Genomic DNA, 21,477 nt, shown 5'->3' on the forward strand with positions numbered 1-21,477 from the left:
GGCCACACTCCGCATTGTGTTGATGCGCATAGCTCATTCGGCAGAATTGGCAATGCAAGGATGACATGTTAAAGAAATATATTAATACGAGTTCCATTGCAAGGAACCTCAATGCAGGACGAGGCAAATTAGTGAATGGTGGTCACCACAATCGCCAATAAAGAAAATCGCTTGTCACAGCAAAGTTGCGCTGCTCTTTATGCGCATCATCTTCTTCTTCCACGGTGGCCTCCGAGATCATGTTGTGAATGGAGTGTGTTAAGTGAAGGTGCTGCATGAAAAATGAGCCCATTCCTGTATCAAAGCAATGCAAATTGTTTCCAGATGGCTTGCTTGTCCTCCGAGATAATGCAGCGTCTCATCGCCATGACAACGTGCACTCCTTGGAGCAGAAATGAAGTTCAGACATTCTTTCTAGATGCAGACCTGTTGCTCTTAGATTACTACCTATAACCGACATGAAGCAACCATTATGAGGACTGTGGAATAATATTATTGAGCCCATGCAAATTTGTCTTTATGCTCTGAACATTGAGGTTTTTAACTTGTCATACAGCTGTACAGGTGAATGTACATTAAACTCTCAGGTTATGGTGATGGTCGCCCATATTCTTGACAGTGTGTGGGGCATTCATAACAAGTTTTAAATGTTCACATGGCTAAGAACCAATCCTCGAGAGCTCGTCTCTCCATCGCAGGGAATGATTACTAAATCCGCCAGTGAAGGTGGACGGAGGTTATGTTTTCACCCCTGTTTGTCTGTCTGTGTTTGTCTATGAGCACGATATCTCAAAAAAGTTACGGCTAGTTTTGGACAAAACTTGGTAGACAGGTTGGGTGTGTGACGAGGACGAATTCTTTCGATTTTAGTGAAGATTTGGATACAGATACGATAATATTTTAAACTAGCCGAATGCACCCGGCGTTGCCCGGGTTCTTTTTGAATGAATTTACTACTATAATTCAGCTTTTACTGGTGGCCATAGAAGATTGACTACTAAAATTCAGCTCAGCTTTTAATTGCGAAATAGGCCCAGCCTGGCCGAGGCAGCCTCGACCGGCCTTGCAACCTAGCCTATAACCTTCCCGGGGCCCGTACTGACATTTTTGGTTCTTTTTAAATGAATTTGCTACTACAATTCAGCTTTTACTCGCAGCCGTAGAAGATTAACTACTATAATTCAGCTCAGCTTTTAATTGCGAAATGGGCCCAGCCCAGCCAAAGCGGCCTCAACCAGCCTCGCCACCTAGCCTATAACCTTCCCGGGGCCCGTACTGACATTTTTGGTTCTTTTTAAATGAATTTGCTACTACAATTCAGCTTTTACTCGCAGCCGTAGAAGATTAACTACTATAATTCAGCTCAGCTTTTAATTGCGAAATGGGCCCAGCCTGGCCGAGTCGGCCTCGACCGGCCTCGCCACCTAGCCTATAACCTTCCCAGGGCCCGTACTGACATTTTTGGTTCTTTTTAAATGAATTTGCTACTACAATTCAGCTTTTACTCGCAGCCGTAGAAGATTAACTACTATAATTCAGCTCAGCTTTTAATTGCGAAATGGGCCCAGCCTGGCCGAGTCGGCCTCGACCGGCCTCGCCACCTAGCTTATAACCTCCCAGGGGCCCATCCTGACAATTTTTGTTTTAGAGGTTTCCTCCTATCTTTCACCATTCAGGAGATTAGCGCGTGCAGACAAACAAACAAACAAACAAACAAACAAACAAAAACTTTCTTTTATATATATAGATTTAAAGTGATTCGTCACCATTGAAAGACAGGACCAAAGACCTGGCGTGAAAGCAATGGCGTGATATTTCAAAAAGTTGTAGATGGATTATGACAAAACTTGGGGGATGAGTTGGTTAGGTGACAAGAACAAGCCGGTAAAATTTTGGTTCAGGTACGAATCCAGATCCAGCCAATCAGTGGGATGCAAAACGTAAACTGTTCAGCCTGGCAGAGGTATGCGCTCTACCGAGTACCATTGTAGTTTTGACTGAGTTGCCATGGGGATCGAACCCGCACTAGAGTGGAACTTCAATGTGGATGTATGGAATAGTTAGTAACAGTTATTGCTTTCACTTCCACCAGCATTCATACTTGTAGATTGTAACATGTTCTATAAAGTCATTTGCAAAACTCTTCAATGAGTTATATAGATTTAAATTTGAAAATGACCCTTGTGCATTTAAAAAAATCTTTCCACTTCATTTCAAAGAAGGCATTCATATTCGTTAATAACTATAATAGGCTAGACGGATTTATGGAAAAAGGCCATGTATAAGCTTCTCGGTGCATTTTTGGGTAAAAGTTGGGAACCTCACTTTTTAACATAATTATGGTGTGCTGAATTCGATTAACCCGGTTCCCAAGCCGAATTTTGAGGGTTTTTTTTGAGTTTTGAACAAACTGCTGAAGAACTTGGGCATTGGTGAACTCACAGAAGAGACAATCAAATCTACAGAAGCGTTCGTCTGCAGAATATATAATGTGCACAGACAACCTCTGTTGATTCAGCACGACATATGTTGTTCTCCGAGACTGGTAAACCAGAAGCAATGTTCACCGACAAGTGATGCTCTTCATTTCCATTTGTTACGAATGCACTATCAAGCCATGGTATGGAGAAATGCTCATTGTACCATACCTGACCTTCCTGCACCTGTGGAAATGGGATGGAAACGTGGTGATTCAGGACTAGAGCCTATTCTGATGTCACCGAGTCCAATTCCAGAAAGTTGCCTCGAAATGATTTGTTGTGCATGCCAGAAGCAATGCAAGACTCGACGCTGCAAATGTCGCTATTCAGAGTTGAGGTGCTCATCAATGTGTGCCTGTCAGCAACAGAGTGATGATCAGACCCCTTGTATGAATTTGATGTAGTTTGGCAAAACAACATGTGTGACATTCCTGAATGATTGTGCACATCAATGTGTGCCTGTCAGCAACAGAGTGATGATCAGACCCCTTGTATGAATTTGATGTAGTTTGGCAAAACAACATGTGTGACATTCCTGAATGTTTGTGCACATCAATGTGTGCCCGTCAGCAACAGAGTGATGATCAGACCTCTTGTATGAATTTGATGTAGTTTGGCAAAACAACATGTGTGACATTCCTGAATGATTGTGCACATCAATGTGTGCCCGTCAGCAACAGAGTGATGATCAGACCTCTTGTATGAATTTGATGTAGTTTGGCAAAACAACATGTGTGACATTCCTGAATGATTGTGCACATCAATGTGTGCCCGTCAGCAACAGAGTGATGATCAGACCCCTTGTATGAATTTGATGTCGTTTGGCAAAACAACATGTGTGACATTCCTGAATGTTTGTGCTTCATGGCCATGTGTACTTAATTTTAGAATAAATGGTTGTATGAAACATTGTCTTATTAAAACCATTTCCCATTTTATAGTGTCCAATTTCAATATCAGTTTGAATGTCTCTTTCAATATGTCGCCAACCATAATCTAGACTGGACTAATTTATGAAAAAAGCCATGTATAAGCTTCTAGGTGCATTTTGGAGTAAAAGTTGTAAAGTTAAAGTGAAAGAGCTGCATGTATATACATGATATATAAATGCTTGTTCAAAGAAATTGTCCAAAAATGGCAATTTGGTGGCCATTTTGTTTATGCTAATAAGAAGGTCAAAAACTCAAAATTCGACTTGGGAACTGGGTTAGTCGAATTCAGCATACCCTAATTATGTTAAAAAGTGAGGTTCCCAACTTTTACGCAAAAATGCACCGAACATTCACATTTCTCAGAAATCCGTCTAGTCTATAATGATCCTGCCAATGGTTAAATATCTATTTAAATAATTGATTATGATGACGATGCATGCCAAAACTTACATCATTTAGAAATCTTAGCATGTATTCCACATTGTCCATGCTTTGGACAAGCTTGTTCAGCATGTCCATCTGAAAAAAAGAGGAAAAATGTAACACGTTGTTACTTCATTACAAAAGTCTACTTAGTTAAATTTATCAGACTTTTGGCTTCTGTGATATACGATCAGTGTCTAGTTTAAATTGCTACCCATGAGTCACCGAGTGAGCATCTCCACCAGAGCTATGAGTCAGGTAAAGGAGGGTAATTGTTTATGAATTGCTACTAAAGATATCCATGAGACAATCATGGTATACATGACTCACCTCGGTGTAAAATCCATTGCTGCAAAGCCACGAGACAAATCGGTTAACTTCCCTGGTGTGGCACTCATTGTCACGGGAATACGTAACAAACACCTTACCTGTAAGAGTTCAAGAAAACAGTCTCAGTCTGTATAACCTGGTAAAATATACAAAAAAAAGGTACAGAAAGGAAAGAAGGTCATGGGTTGAAGAAAATTCAAATGTGACAAGAAAAGTGCTAATTTGGCAACGCCATCTTCAGGACTGCGAGGAATTACAGGGTGGGCGCAGTGTTACCAGGTAGGGGATCTGAGGGTTATAACATAGATGAGGATGTGACTTGTATAGGGACATCATATCAGGTATAGAGACATTATAAGGTACAATGGATGTATGAAATGCATCCCTGGATATCCAATGATTATATGACTCGGATTTTATCAATAATTCCCCCTGTCGGATGCTCCGTCAATATCCCACAGTTGTAGCATCTCGTGGGGAGTAGCGAAACCGCTGATCATGCAGTCGTCCGAAGATGTCCATAAACAAGCAGGGGATGTCTAATTGGCTACAATATCAGAAAAACACTGAATCCTCCTGAAAGATGATGGGATATAACTAGAGCAAAGTCCAAAGACTATATTATTCAAGGACATGGGAGGTAAACTTCAACTTCCCCATGATATTTCCTCCTTAGTCGTAAAAATTCGAAATGTGAGGACTTGAGAAGTAAAAGCTCTCTTTTCACTTTTTTTTTGTATACAAGATCGAGGCTCGTGTAAGAGCTAATGGGAGACAAGATGGGGAGAGAGAGGGAAGCACACAAGTACAACATTTGAGAACAGGGACATCGGGAGATCTGTGGGAGGGAGAGGGCTTGGGGGGAGGAGGCATAGGAAGAGGAGGGTGGGTGGGAGAGGTATAAAACACATGGACACTGCTAGAACTTCCAGGAAAGAAGTCAAAATTTCAAAAAGTGGATCTGGGTTGAATTGACGGGGGTAGAAAAGATCAAGGTTTTGGATGGGGGAAGATAAGAGATGGTGGTGAACAGCTGTTTTAAAGAGGGGATGGTTACGTTGTTGATCACAACTTACGCTGTTGATCGGTGAGAGTGACGCTGCTAATTTGAGGAGCAAACTCTGTTCCGATCATTTGAGGTTGTCTTGTCCTGCAAAAGTTAGAAAATACCGTCAGCCAAACTTAAGATGGAGAATTTAGACCTTGGTGGTCTGTATTAGCGTTAATGAACTTTTGAAGAAACTAATACTTTGGTTCGACTAATGAAAGTAATGTTTCAGCAATGATTCGACTAATGAAAGTAAATACTTTGGTTCGACACAGTGTTACTTCATCATCAGACGATACCACCGCGAGGAACACCATCTGATATCATGCAAGCCCCACCAAGTAACAGATACCATTTAGTACTTATGAAGGAATTTCCACCCAATACCATGCAGTGGTACGAGCGCTGGTAAGATGAGCACAGGAAGTAGCTTACTGAGGACGCAGTCGAGGTTGAAGCTGCATATGTGGTTGCCCCCTGCAACAATCTGATGCTTCATCTCGACATTGATTAAACTGAGGTATTCCTGTGAAACAACAGAATCAGTTACAAACTAGAACATCACTCGGTAGAGAGCATACGCCAGGCTCAACAGTTTACGTTTTGCATCCCACTGATTGGTCAGATCTGCGTCCACAACTTTTTGAAATATGGATGGATGGACAGACAGACAGACAGACAGCTAACCTATAGTGTGTATTGTTTATCTACCGAATGGGCTGACAAGGTATCTCAGAGGTATCACACTCTCAACAATGAGAAGCATAGTCCGGAATCGATTGCAGACCTGACGATAAACCGCCATCTCATTCCTTTATAGCAAAGGTGTCGCATCAATGAGCGCTCCGTCAGGTAGGACCTTAAGCCGAGGACCCGTCTACAGGCATTCGTTGCCCCGATGGACGCGAATGTTCCCATGGTGACTATCTCGAAAAGTAGGTGAATTATCACCCGCATCCTGAACAAATTGCAAATTCCTACCCTGATCTGTGGGAGCATCAGTGGCACAAAACTTGTACGCCAAATTCATAATTGAATCCCAATCCAACTTTAGTATTCTTTTTTGCAAAAAGTATTCTTTAGAAATTCTATATACATTTTCTAGAGTTTCTATGGAGGTTCTACAGAATTTTTATTGAGCAGCTCCATAGAACTTGGTCCTAAGGTTCTGTGGATATTTTATCGACATGTTCTGTAGGAACGTGTACAGAAATTTTCTGGAGATTTTTTGCAGGGAATTGTCAAACTGTGAAGTTAATCATCCGAATTTTAAAAGTCTCCATCTTTTTGACTTCTTGCGAGCTTGCACTTCTTAACTATTCATTGTTCCACCCTCCTTAATATCTCACTTGTCGCCATCTTGATTTTCAGCACATGCGTCAAAGCGCGTGACGTGATCATGAGCATCGGTTAACAACATTATAAAAACAATTTCCTGAAAAATTATTGACAAACATTACCTTTTAATAGTCAAAATTAAGTTTGAAGCACTCAAATTGCTCTTTCCATATTAACGTACCGCTAGAAGCACGATCCACTTGTGGTGCAGGCTGTTGGCAACAACGATATTGACACCGATTGTAAGGGTAGTCACCACAATTAGAGAGCAAAGATCTCGGAGCTTCCAGTTGTATGAGGTCAAGTCTTTGTTGAGGTGATGGAGCAGCTTGCATAGAAGTTGAAGTGAGTCTATCCGCAGGAATAAGGCCTGGGCTGTAAAAATGTTCACTTCTTGGATCATGTGAGGGGGTGGAATGATGGTAGTGTGTTAGTCCTGGTGATCCCCTCACAAAGTGGGAACAGGTCAGCCGTTGAGCCTGAGGAGAAGCGCACCTATTCCCTCTTCCGCCAACTGGTAACACCCGGGGATCGCACTCCAAGTTTGCCAAATTTACATTTGGCATGCGTGCTCCTCCATGGTGAGGTAGTTGGTCTGGGTCAACATGGTACATTGCAAACTCTGCTTCTGCAAGTAGAAGACAAATCGACTAAGAATCGAGTGCTGGTAAATGATGCCTCGTGGGAGCTAGAGTGGTTAATATTGCAGAAAGACAGGACGACATCGGTAGTTGTACATGGCGGAGCAAATAAAATGGACGAGTTAAAAGATAGATATCGGGTAATCATCGTCGTCACGTCCGGCACTCGGCTGCGGGGTAGCGTCATTGGCTGAGGCCGCTGATGCAATGCCCCCTGCTGGTTAAAGCAGGAAATTTTAATTTGCTCAGGGTCCCGGCAATGGCTCGCTTACTCATCAAGAAGGACACCGTGGATCTTTAACATCCACCAACGAATGCTGGCAGACGATACGCCCAGTTTAACGTCAGACTGAGGGATGGCACACACATTGGTGAACCGCTCTGCGTGTGAAACACCAGGATGGCAGTTTAACGATGCCCACCTCTAGGCCATCCTGCCAGCCGAGTACAGGGAAATTGCATTGATCCAAGAAAATAAATTAAAATAAATAATTTGTGAGCAAAACAATATATGTTAATCATTGTTTGGGAAAAATAGTGCACGTGGCAAAGTTTTACATTTAGGAAGTAGTTGGAAGCATTGCAGGGGTGAAAGTAGTGCTTGCAGAAAGATGGGTGGAGTCAAAATAGGAAGGGGACAGGACTGTTTGCTAAAATAATTGAGGACATGAGGGCTTTTTCCAGCTAAGGGTAGAAAATAGGAAAGAAGGAAGGAAACCATCGAAATTAGAAAAATTGGTCGGAGCAGGCAAGAAAAAAAATGGCAGGAAAACAGAAATGACAAATATTAAATTCTAACACCAGAATCGTTTCAATAATCGAATCGAAGAACTTTAAACTACAGTTAATTTTAAGGATTGTGATCGGCCTATGGTTGCAGTGAGTGAAACCTGGTTTAATGTTGTAGTAACTGGAAGGCATGATTAAGAGGTTACAAGATGGATAGTGACAGTAAGGACAAATATGGAGAAGACATCGCAATCTGATTAAAATATAATATTGTAATTAAAATATAATATTGTATCAATAGAGAGGGATAATATTAAATAAACAACTCAGGTGGAGGATTGTGTTTATGTGTGTGTTTGTGAGTGGGTGTATGTGTGTGTGTGTGTGTATGTGTGTGTGTGTGTGTGTGTGTGTGTGTGTGTATGTGTGTATGTGTGTGTGTGTGTATGTGTGTATGTGTGTATGTGTGTGTGTGTGTGTATGTGTGTATGTGTGTGTGTGTGTGTGTGTATGTGTGTATGTGTGTGTATATGTGTGTGTGTGTATGTGTGTATGTGTATGTGTATGTGTATGTGTATGTGTGTGTGTGTGTGTGTGTGTGTGTGTGTGCATGTGTGTGTGTGTGTGTGTGTGTGTGTGTGTGTGTGTGTGTGTGTGTGTGTGTAGGGGATAAGGACAGAAATAACAGTAAGGCATTGCTAAGATGCTGTTACAGAAGTTTGGGAGTGCAGGAAAAGCAAGATATGAATCTCTGACAGGAAATGAGAAAGGCATGTTGAAAGGGAAGAGTCATAATTAAGGGGATTTCAATTTGATCAATATATCGATTGGGTCCAGGTACAAACCAATGGTCGCCCTGATGGTTTTAATCGCTCAGAGGAGGGATTTCTGCATTTTGTCCAGGATCGCTATTTATGCTGGTTTGTAGATAAGGCTACAGGGGAGAGGGCAGTGTGAGACGTGTTTTTTTTGGTAATGATTTGTATTTGGGAGTAGGTGAGTATTTGAGGATAACTGACCACAACATAGTGAAACAAGACTTTTCTTAAGAGTTGGAGTTCAGGATAGCAGAGTAAAACAATGGGATTTTAGTAGGGACGATTTTGAAAGGATGAGGAGAGAGTATGATGGGTGCTGTAGATTGGGCCAGGTGAACCAAAAGGCAACTTGTATTATAACAAGTACAAAAAGTTTTAATTAAAACAAAAGCCGCGTCGATGTTACACAATGCCTAAATGCAGCTGTGCCTATAACGTCGATGTTATAGGCACAGGACATTCCTATTGATTCGATTACTTGATGTTATTTTTGTGCAAAGTGAAAATATATCTCGGCAATTTCCCGTGTGTGGCGACGAAATTTTAATATATCTCGGCATTTTCCCGTCTGTTATTTCGGGCGGTGTATGACTGACCATGCCGCGATTTAAAAAATATATATCTCGGCATTTTCCCGTCTGTTATTTCAGGCGGTGTATGACTAACCATGCCGCGATTTAAAAAATATATATCTCGGCAATTTCCCGTGTGTGGCGACACGTGAACGAAGCTATGCTCCTCTCTCCACATTATTGTGACGACGTATAAATTAAATATTTCATCGTGACGATTGTCATCAAATGGACGAATTTTTAATATATCTCGGCATTTTCCCGTCTGTTATTTCGGGCGGTGTATGACTGACCATGCCGCGATTTAAAAAATATATATCTCAATGGACTTGAAGTTACAGGCCTTTGAGAATTCATTTCGTTCTATAAAGGGCAACTTTCATCGGATTTTCTTCCCGTTTTTTTTCAACCGAGTCTAAAACTATGTTAGCGACTGTGAAAAATGAAATGATATATCGAATTTGATTTGAAATAAAACTGTGAGAGAGGAAGACACCACGGGCCTACAAAACAGGCCTCAAAGCTATGCGAGTTAATAAAATGGTGGATATTTGTTTATATGAAGGCTCTCCCAGAATTGGTGGAGCTATGGTTCCCAGAATGGGTGGAGCTTTGAGGTTTTGTCTTCTCTGCAAGAACAAGAAGAACAACAACAACAACAACAACAACAGCAGAGGGCACTCTGTGAGCAGCGTCTGCGACGCAGCTAAAAATGGACAGCATTGAAGGAACAGATGAGCAGAGTGTGGAGTAAATATATTCCAGACAGAAACAAAGCTAAAGTCAAGAAGAGACCAGTTAGGTTGAGGACAGATGCGAAGAATTGTATCAGGGATAAACAGAAGGCATTTTGTATTAGGGATAAGCCCTTTATAGACGTGCCCGCATTGCAATACAGTAATGCATACTCACATTCTTAGTAGTACCTCCTTTATAGACATTTTCATACTCTAATAGTACGTACTTTATCGACGTACTCACATTCTAATTGTACATAGTTTATAGATATATTCACTTTATAGAGGTAAATCGACTGAAAAAAAATAACATGTAATACTGGCTACCACCAGGTGGCATTTGTGTCCTATGTTATTACATTATGTGTATGCAGACAGACAGACTATCAAACAGAACTATGTGCGCACCTCCCCCCCTCCCTTCGGATTTTCGATGATTAAATTATATGCTGTGATACTGGATGCAGTCCAGTTGCAGATACAGAGTGGTGGTGCTATTCAGCTTTCTATTCATGTGTGAGTCAGTTAAGCGTGTTTACAGGATACACAAATGGTGTTGAGTGATGATGATCGTTTTAAGGCCATTTTTCCCCACTAGAGCTGGGGTTAGCCTTGCGGGCCACATGACAATCATGGTTTCCTGTTTGAGGCAATGTTTTTGAGGCCCGATGCCCTTCCTGACGCCAGCCCTTGGTCGCCTCTTACAATGCACAGGGATACGGTGTACCTATTCTAAATCAGGGTACACACCGGGATCATTCATCCCAGCAAGCTGGTACTCAATTTGCCGACCTCGGAAGGATGACAGGCTCAGTCAACCCCCCTGGCGTTAATTCAGCGATCGACCGGGATTCGAACCCAGGATCCTAGGATCCCAAGCCTGCGCCCTAACCGCTAAGCCAACACCAGGCTCCTGGTGTTGATTGTTCGGTGAATTTTATATATATATATCTATATATCTATATATATCTATATATATCTATATATATCTATATATATCTATATATATCTATATATATCTATATATATCTATATATATCTATATATATATCTATATTATATCTATCTATATATACATACATATACATATATATATATATATATATATATATACACATATATATATATATATATACACATATATATATATATATATATATATATATATATATATATATATATATATATATATATATATATATATATATATATATTTTGTATCCTGAATCGAGGCTCGTGAAAGAGCTAACATTTATTTCACAAACAAATCAACCAGACAAACAAAATATATAAAAAGAGGGAGCGGAAGACAAGATGGGGAGAGAAGGGGAAGCACACAAACACAACATTTGAGAGCAGGGAGATGTGTGGAAGGGAGAGGGCTTGGGGGGAGGAGGCGTGGGAAGGGGGGGGGGGGGGGGAGGGAGAAGTATAAAACACAAGGACACCAAGGACTTCCAGGACAGAAGTTGGTATTTCAAAAAAGTGGATTTGGGGTGAAATTAGCGGGGGTAGAAAAGATCAAGGTTTTGGATGAGGGAAGATAAGAGATGGTGGTGAACAGCTGTTTTAAAGACCTGGACGGTGGAGTGGGATTGAAGAGAGTGAGGGAGTTTGTTCCAGAGGCGGAAGAAAAGAGGAATGAAGGAGTGAAGGTGAGCAGAGAGTCTTGATTTTGGCAGTTTAACCATAAGAGGGTTGCAGGCAGATCTTGTGGGACCTGTAGGAATATTTGCGGGACAGAGCCCAGAGAGAGCTGGGAGGCAAGGCCAGAGAGGAGTCGGTAGAAGACGGAAAGACCACCAACCTGCCTGCGGTGAGTCAGTGAGAGGCCCTTGGAGTTAGCGTCATCGCGGGAGATTCCAATGATTCTGAATGCTTTGGTTTCAACAGCGTGAAGACGAGCTAGGTGTGAGGCAGGAGCACCAGCCCAGAGGGGAGAGCAGTATTCCATTGAGCTGCGGATGAAAGCCTTGTATGTGGTGAGGAGCTCAGGTGTGCCAAGGAAGGACTTCGCACGACGGAGGATGCCCAGTCGGCGACTGGCTTTGGAGGCCAGATTTGAAATGTGGTTTTCCCAGGAAAGATCATGGCAGATAGTGAGACCCAAAAGCTTTCGTGACAGAACTTCTTGGAGAGGATTATTCAGAAAGTGGATGGGAGGGTTGTCCAGTCGGTCTTTTCGGAGAGACATCGTAAGAATGTGATATTTGTCAGGATTGAAAGACATGTTCCACTTGTTTGCCCAGTCTGCGATTTTGTCCAGGTCTGCAGAGAGTGAGGAGGCTGCAGACTGCTGATCTGAGGGATGAAGAATGGAGCGACAGAGAGTAGAGTCATCAGCAAAGAGATAGAGAGGATTTTCAAGAGAGTCAGAGAGATCATTGATGAAGACCAGAAAAAGCACAGTGCCCAGAACACTGCCTTGGGGAACTCCAGCCTGAACAGGAAGGGGAGATGAGAGAAATCCATTCAGGGCCACACATTGTCTACGACTAGAGAGGATGTCCGCCAGCCATGCGTGGAGATTTCCATGGATACCAAAAGAGGAGAGTTTGGTGAGCAGAGCGGGGTGCCAGACCGTATCGAAGGCACGTGATATGTCAAGGGAGACTGCTCTAATTTCCTGTTTGGCATTGAGGACCTCCATCCATTGTTGAGAAAGCAGAAGCAGCATGTCCAGAGTAGAGTGACCAGGTCTGAAACCAAATTGATGATCAGAGATCAAGCCATTGGAGAAGAGGAAAGATTTCACATCTGAAGCAATGATGGATTCCATGACTTTGCTGATAATTGGGAGAACGCTGATTGGTCTGTAGTTGCTGGGATCTGTTTTTGCACCTTTTTTGTGCAAAGCAGTGATGTTGGCAGATTTCCAAGCAGATGGAAGATGACCTTGAGCAAAAGAGAGGGTGAAGAGAACAGAGAGAGGGAGTGAAAGAGCGGAAGAACAGGATTTTAGGACCCGTGGGCTGATGCCATCAGGTCCAGTTGCAGAATCAGAGTCGAGGGTTGACAGAAACTTTTCCACCTTGTCAGGAGGAAAGGACACAGAGTCCAGGAGCAGCTGGGTACGACTGGGTATGGTGGGTACAGAGAGGGATGGGTTTGGGACACAAGATTTAGAGGCAAACACAGAGTTGAGGCATTCAGCTTTTTCACGTGCGGAGTCAGCCGTGTGGCCATATGAGGTGAGGGAGGGGATGGTGGGGGAACAAACACCAGAAACAGATTTTCTGTTTTATCTTTTAATTTAAATAATATCTTATCCATTTAAATATCTTTTAATTTAATCGTTTCCCAATCATACTGTTCATCCTTTAAGAGTGCTTTATCGGCACGCTTTTATAGAGATTGGAATTTCCCAATCAGCACGTCAGAAAGCATGGTAATCAAGTGTTATGTTAAGTTATGTTACGCAAATTATGATGACACCCGATTTATGTTCTTGGGTGTTACGTCTAAATGGATGAACGAAAGGACCAGGCGACGGGTTTCTTCCGAGGGCAGTATATTCAATCCAGAACCGTACAGAGTAACAATTACACCAAGTGAGCGCAGCACGCACACAGAGTTAAAAACATCGAGGCCACACTTCCATCCACCCTTTGCGCCCAAAAAACAACCACCGAACGAAAGTCCCTCAAAGAAGATCCGGGCATTCAAATAACTATACCTATCGTGCTTACATATTGTTGTGTTTGTGGGGGGTGGAGGATGAAATACCATATTACAGGTAGGATTGTATAGGTGTAGCATGGACCGTGGATGCGAATGAGACATCTCGATGTATTAAGTAGGGAAACTGTAGCTTAAGATTGTTTAAGTGTCTTCACATGGGGGTGGAGCTATGTTAACTAGGCATAGATTCAAGTTCGTTTTCCCCCGTTTGTGATTGCCTCCTGTGGCTTTTCCCTATGTTTTTTTTACAACTACAACAATGCCGGCCAATTAAAACCTCAGTTACAACAACAACAATAACAACCTCCCATTAACCAACAATAACCGACATAACTGCCGACAGAAGCCGAACGTTCTCAATCTCAGCAAGTAAACCCCGCCCACCAACCGAGTAAGAAAAAAGGCCACGCCTCGAAGTTTTTCATTGGTCAAGCAAGACCATGGGGCGATTCGACGGAGCTCGGCAATTGGACAGAGTGACGTCAGAGCGAGGTTTGTAAAGGAAGAAGAAGAGTCTTGTGAGCTCTCTCTCGGTCTGGCTTTTGTCCCTGGCGGTCGTTTTTTGGTTTCGTATGCGCCTATGAGGAGACTGTCTGGAGCTTTTGTGGAACTTTTGCGATCGTGAAGAGGAGCAATAAGGCGGCGGTTTGCAGGGCTTTGGGTGCGTCAGACAGAGAGAGAGAGAGAGAGAGAGAGAGAGAGCGAGAGAGAGAGAGAGAGAGAGAGAAAGAGAGAGAGAAAGCAAAAAGAGGGCGATCTTCATAGCTCGCTCGACGGCTCTGTGCACGTCGCTGTCGTTGGCTCAGCACCATATTGGGCGCTCAGGCACGGGAAGCGTTGGACTTGGCTACACTGCACTGCCGACTTCATTCAACGATCTCGTTGAGCAAGCTGAGTGCCGACCGACTAAAATAAACCATTTATTTCATTTTATCTTTCCCCTTGTGTGTTTTTGTGTCTGTGTGAAGGGTCCCTCAAAGTAGAGAAGTACGATTTATTTTACCTCAACCTTTATTTCACATTACATTTACTTTCATCAAATCCCTATTGTTGCATTTCATTTGTTGTGTCTTGTTTGCATGGTGTTGGGTCCGAGAATAAACCCGTGTGGCTCCGCCCAGGTAAGCACCTCGCCGCTTTCTGTCCTGCATGCCATGTAAACCACCGCCACTATTCCACCGTTTGCCTCGGGAAATAAGGACCATCCGACTATCCATCCAAAGCTGGTGTTCATCGGCCACGGACTTGACAATATTTAACTAACTATTGTGCTTGCATTACTAATAAAAATAGTGTTATGTAATTTTTGAACGGCGCCATTTTGGGGATAAACAATCTGTGACCATGTGACGAATTGGCTCGTTCTGATATAACGGTGGCAAAGGCTGACATGGTGAAAGGTGTCGAGTTAATCTTTTCATAGCGCATTAAATGTGTGTTTCTCAATCACACTGTTCATCTTTTAAGAGTGTTTTAAATTTGCATTTCCCAATTGGGCCATTACCAGATTTCATCGCAGGTTGTGACCACAGTGCGGTCATTCTTGTTTTGACTAAGGATTACAACTGAAAAGAAAATCATACTCCTGGAAATTGGAACATTACGAGAACTGAACCATTGGATAGAATGAGTAGAAAACTAGTGTTCGTACTCGCAGGGTGAACAGGAAGGTTTTAAACGGGTAAAACAAATTCATAGTCTCGGGTGATCAGAGCCGGGTGCTTTTGGAGGGGGTGGGTGGTGGGATAGGACCAGTAGACCACGATATTCTCTTTGTAAATGTGTATCATGTAGCACCACCTGGTGGAAGCCAGTATTACAAGTAATAAAGAAATGCCAGAGACATCATCAATTAACCAGTCCATGAGGACAGGTTTGTTGCTAGTAAAATAAATAATAAAATAAAAATCTTCAATTCGAGGAGAGATCTCCTCAGGCTATGCAAAGACGAACAACAAAAACTGTACTTACCCAACTTCCTAGGAGAGATATTACAACCCCATGGAGGCATTGGCTGATGGTCTCGTGCCTTTTGAACTGTGAAACTCTCTGGGCTTTGCCAATGATCGCTGGGACGTTGCATTGATGAAAAAGCATCTGCAAGCTGATGTATGGGTTCTCTTTTCATCCAAGAAGCATAACCATTTGAGGGATGGAAGCCACGACCAATACCTCTACCATCCCACTCCTGGCCACTAGTTTCATTAATGTCACTGAAGCTGTTTGAAGAAGGTCCCATATTATTGTGAACTGGTAGTGTTGAGTAGGTTTGCCTTTGTTGTGTGGTTCTATCAAATTTGGTGCTCTGACCACATGGTGAGCCAGGACCTATTAGACCTGGTGACTCCTGGCTTTGCCTATGGATCCCAGAATGCTGTGGAGCAAAATGTGTGGTCGCTGCTATCGGTAATGAACTATCAGGTAAGGAAGACGAGATGGAGTCATCACCTTCATCTGACTCAACAGGCCGACGGTCGTAGGCTTCACGTCTCCACGAAGTCTCAGCTTGGTAAATGTGGCCTGGCATCATACCACAGCCCTTAATGCTACATAAAGAAATAAAGAGGGTGCATTGAGGAAAGCAGGGAGGAGATACAGTTAGTATAAGCAAGAAAAAACAAAAAGTGAAAAGCAATGATTCATACATGTAATAACAAGGCTGCATGTTTGGCCAAAATATGTCCCAATAAAAGTCTGTATATATATATATATATGGCTAGCATCCAATTCTGCAGAACCCCACCACAAAGTCTGAGCTAAAATGCAGTCAGACCGGCCTGCGCAGCAAGAAATGCAATGCAAAATGCGCAATTCAACCTGCACCCTATCAAAAAACTCTTCAGGAAGAAAACCTTTTGTATGAAGAAGTTTTCCTCCCATCAGACCCCTCCCCCCTCCCCAAATCTAACATCTTCTCTAATATTGAACAAACATTGTGCATGCAATCATTTTCCTGCATTAGCGCAGAGGCAGAGAAGGATAAGGTCAAGAAAGGGAGATAGTTGGGATGTAATGGGAAGTGGTGGTGAGTATGGTCAGCAAGACATGGCCGCTGTTGGTATACGACACCCCACCATGGAGGCTACGGTGCATATATGGTCTGCATAGTACCTGCTAAAATTTACTCGGTGATCAAATTGTCAGAGCTGAGTCTTGTCTGTCGGCAGGTCTTTCTGATTGTTTGTGCCTGCAGCAAAGCTACATAGTTTGAACATGTGTCACCCTAACTACAAGTGTGTCTTCTTCGAAAGACTTCAGGATAAATAATATAAACATTTGCAGAAATGAAGTCATTGGGAGGTAACTTTTGCATGAGTAACTCGTGCATTGGTAGACATCAATGTACTTTTTACTTGGTGACAAAAACATTTTACAAAAGCACTTTTACATGAATAAGGGCGTTAGGAGATGCCAATGCAACTCTATGGGAATAAGGACATAGGGCGACACCAATGCAAATTCCGTTGGAAGACATCTTTGTCCTTTTGAATGACTAGCTAGTATCTCAGGAGATATCAATGTACTTTTACATGAATAACAGACATTACGATTACAAACATTTTTTTTTAACACAGCACATGAGATTTAATCAGATCAGTCAAGTGGTTTGCTATGAGTAGCACATATAGGCCATGCCTACCTGTTGCAGGGGGGTGATGGCATCATCAACAAACTGGATCCACCCAACATAGATCGATGTTCGATCACACTTTGGCAAGTGGTAAACGTTAATCACAATACACTGACTTGTGCGACTCCAATTGGTATTAAAAAAAAAAGGCCTTTGCGCAAAAAAGGACTACAGCTGGATCATTCTGGTAGTATCCAGGGTGCTTCAAAGATTATTCGATTTACTAAAGACTTCTAAACTAAAAACATGAGCTATGTGTGACTTGGAAAAAACCTGTCCGACCTCTTTGAGTTCAACGGAGGAGACCAACAGGAGTGTGTGTTTTGGTGCCAAATTTATTCCTAACTATGTATACAGTGGCCTGACTATACATTATGAATCAGGTAAGCATTTTTACGGCGTAGCCCATAGAGCAAAGCCGTCTATAACAGTGTTTGTCCGTATGTATGTATGTATGTATGTATGTATGTATGTATGTATGTATGTATGTCCCCTCAAACATAGACCAATCAGAGCTGAGGATTTGGTCACATGACAGGGTGATGTGATTACGTCTGATGTCATTATGGCCGTACGGCAGCTGACTCTCCACACACCGCCATTTTGATTCCAATTTCGTTCGGGCCGAACATATCGTCGAACCTGTCATATATCACAATCGCCATGCTCTACCTTTACGTTTTTCATTCAGTGTGAAACACAAACAAACCGACTGTTAAAATGACCATCAAATATCGAAAGCATTGGCGTTACATCTCTTGCAACAAAACGGTACGTATAGGCCTTAGGCTTTATGCCTACCTGCTTCAGACAAATTAAGGCCAGGTTTCTTAATACAGTAGTGTATCGTTTCAGTAGTATCATTTTCGTAATAATAATAATCTAGTAAACATGACCATAACACTTTAATCCCAATGTCGTGAATACAAAGTTAATGGATTGAAGCAGTGTATGGTTCATGATTCCATGATTAGCGGTGTACAGACTAACAACCGCGCAAGTAAAGAATTCGCCTCGGTTTTTTGATGGCATGTTATTAACCCAACCCATGTGAGGAATATAGATTACAGTAGATCTTCCCTCAGTTCTGTAAGTAAAACTTGCCTCACGGATGTCGGGATTCCTCCAAATTTCTTTGTTTAATGTTATAAATAGCATTAGCGACTGTTTGAAAAGCTAATCATATGTTTGTGGGTTATAATATTTTACAAGCCCGGCTCCGCCGCTGTTAGATTTTTGGTCTTGTTGATTAATGACAGTTACAGTGCATTCAGAAAGTATTCAGACCCCTTCACTTATTTCACATTTTGTTGTGTTGCAGCCTTGTGCTGAAGTCATTTAAATTCATTTTTTCCCTCATCAATCTACACTCAATAGCCCATGATGACAAAGAGAAAACAGGATTTTAGAAAGTTTTGCAAATTTATTAAAAAGAAAAACCTGAAATATCACATTGACATAAGTATTCATACCCTTTGCTATGACACTTGAAATTTAGCTCAGGTGCCTCCCATTTCTCTTGATCATCTTTGAGATGTTTCTACACCTTGATTGGAGTCCACCTGTCATAAATTCAATTGATTGGACATGATTTGGAAAGGCACACACCTGTCTATATAAGGTCTCACAGCTGACAATGCATATCAGAGCAAAAACCAAACCATGAGGTCGAAGGAACTGCCTGCAGAGCTCAGAGACAGGATTGTGTCGAGGCACAGATTTGGGGAAGCCTACAAAAAAAATTCTGCTGCATTGAAGGTTCCCAAGAGCACAGTGGCCTCCATAATTCTTAAATGGAAGAAGTTTGGAACAACCAGGACTCTTCCTTGAGCTGGCCGCCCGGCCAACCTGAGCAATCGGGGGAGAAGGGCCTTGGTAATAGAGGTGACCAAGAACCCGATGGTCACTCTGGCTGAGCTCGAGAGATCCGGTGTGGATATGGGAGAAACTTCCAGAAGGACAACCATCACTGCAACACTCCACCGATCTGGGCTTTATGGCAGAGTGGCCAGACGGAAGCCTCTCCTCAGTGAAAGACACATGAAAACATGAAAGTTTCTTCCTGAAGGTCATGAAGCATAACTCAGAAACATGATGAATGGCACATTCAGCAGCATATATTCAACGAAAAGTTAAAATGATGATTTGACATTTGTGATGGATTCTGATTTGGATGTAATTGCTTTTCCATTATATTCGCTCTCATTTCAAATAGGGTAATGTTTATTTTTCGCTTGAGCAACACCGGGGTACTCCAGCTATAAACACTTGTATACTTTACTCGGTGTACAAATACAAATACAACTTTGTCTGAGGGGTAATGTAGGCTACGTGGCTGCGGCCTCATTTGGTGGTATGTGTGACCGGGAGAGGGCGTAAATTGTCTAAGTAAATGTGTACCGTGTAGCACCACCTGTGATGTTGGCAGAGGGTATTACAATTTCCTTTTTTACCTGTGCAACACTGAGGTTAAAGCACTCTTTGCACAGGAAAATTTTTCCTCATTCCCTTCCCCTCCTCTCCCCCAAAACGGAGGGGCTTGTCAAAGCCACCTCACCCCCCAAAAGATGTATATGTAGTATATCTTTCTCCTCCTTCTCCTCTCACCACCCCCTCCCTTCACCCTTCCATTCTCCCCACTCCCTTCCTCACACCTCCCTCCCCTGCCTCCTCCCCTCCCCCCAGGCAACGATGGGTACTCCTAATATATATATATATGAGAGAGCATCCAAGTAAGAGCTTTGAATGAAAACTCTGCACCGGATGAACTTGAAGTAACTTGGGTGTGGGCTCGCCCTCAGCGGAGCTCTGCTCACTGAACACATATCATCCACATTACATTCGTTGCAGACTGAGTACTCCAGTGCAGGAATTGTGATTCTTGGCGATTTCAATAAGGTGGACAATGAATTAACTTGTCAATTAACTGGGCTAGTCCAAGGTGTTAAAACCCCTACCAGGGGTCAAGGGTCAAGCTATCAAGCTATCTTGGACAATATTTTAACGAATTTAAAACACCACTACCACAAGCCCAAGGCATCTACAGGCCCCAATTTGTCTGTGTGACCATAACGCAGTTCTGGGTAAACTTTGCAACCCGACAAGAATGGCAACATTCTCCGTGCATGCATATGGTGCGTCCTATCAAAGACTCAGATCAACGAGCCTTTGGTCAGTGGATAAGTAACCACAAACGGAGTGAGGTTTAAGTTGCTAAAACTGAAGAATAAACTTCCGTATTTTACGAGGTATTGCACAGGACCACCGATAAAAAAAATTTCCAACTAAAGTCACAGCCATTCAGTCAGAGGATAAACCGTGGTTTACACAACAATTGAAATCGCTCATCTTAAAAAAACGAAAAGCTTTTTCCAGTGGTAAATCATTTTTATGGTGACGGCTACATAGTAAAATAAGCAGGTAGGGAAAGCGTGATCAGCGACCTTTCTATGACTCCAGCGGTGACAAATTGAAACGGATTAACCATCGCCAGTGGCATCTTCAAATAAAAAACCTTACTGGACATAACAGCAAAACAAGTTTTACCTTGTAGGAGACGTCACTGAAGGTTGCTGCCAACGAAGTACATCAACGTTTCGTCCCGGTGGCTCAGGACATTCCGCAACACAATCTTAGCCAGTTGCCTTCCTACCTATACCTACCTACCTTCTGCTGCCCCACCGCCTTCAGTGTTTCCGCAGGTTGTTTTTAAGTAATTCAAGAAATTGAATGTTCATATGAGTGGTGGACTGGACTGTATTCCACCTCGTATTATCAAGGAAATTGCAAACGAATTGAATTGTGTTTCCCACTTACTGAAATATTCAACTGCTCACTCTGTGAAGGTGTATCACCTGACATTTGGAAATCTGCTGATGTTATACCGGTTCCTTGGTCTCAACCTCCAAATCTTGATAATCTGCGTCCAATTTCACTGACATGCTTATTTTCCAATGTTTCCGAGGATTTCGTTGTAAATTGAATATGTGAGGACATTAGCAATTCTATTGACATTCAACAGTTTGACTCTCTTAAGGGTTTGTCTGCAACTCATTGTTTAGTTAAAATACTGGATGATATTTTTAAGGGAACTGATAAACTTCAACATTATTCAGTT

General features: G+C 42.3%; 2 protein-coding genes across 7 annotated transcripts in view; both read right to left on the bottom strand.

Moving 5' to 3' along the window:
• SNX14 (sorting nexin 14) overlaps window positions 1-21,477 on the bottom strand; it is a 776,643-nt gene that overhangs the window by 312,973 nt on the left and 442,193 nt on the right. The gene's annotated exons all lie outside the window — the stretch shown is intronic.
• Window positions 1-21,477, bottom strand: part of LOC137423594 (E3 ubiquitin ligase TRAF3IP2) — a 52,140-nt gene that overhangs the window by 10,061 nt on the left and 20,602 nt on the right. For 4 of the 6 annotated variants that reach the window (XR_013622823.1, XR_013622824.1, XM_068110911.2 and 1 more), the window contains 6 exons: window positions 15,701-16,275; window positions 6,733-7,179; window positions 5,649-5,739; window positions 5,242-5,315; window positions 4,166-4,263; window positions 3,863-3,931 (listed from right to left, as the gene is read on the bottom strand). Coding sequence is in view for 3 of the 6 variants with exons in the window: in XM_068110911.2 (XP_067967012.2) it covers window positions 3,863-3,931; window positions 4,166-4,263; window positions 5,242-5,315; window positions 5,649-5,739; window positions 6,733-7,179; window positions 15,701-16,259 (1,338 nt within the window). In the remaining 3 variants the exon portion in view is untranslated. The remainder of the gene's footprint in view (window positions 1-3,862; window positions 3,932-4,165; window positions 4,264-5,241; window positions 5,316-5,648; window positions 5,740-6,732; window positions 7,180-15,700; window positions 16,276-21,477) is intronic. The other 2 variants (XR_013622825.1, XM_068110913.2) reach the window with 1 other exon arrangement.

This window comes from Myxine glutinosa, chromosome 3, assembly GCF_964187855.1.
Source record: "Myxine glutinosa chromosome 3, kmMyxGlut1.1, whole genome shotgun sequence".
Lineage (NCBI taxonomy): Eukaryota > Metazoa > Chordata > Myxini > Myxiniformes > Myxinidae > Myxine > Myxine glutinosa.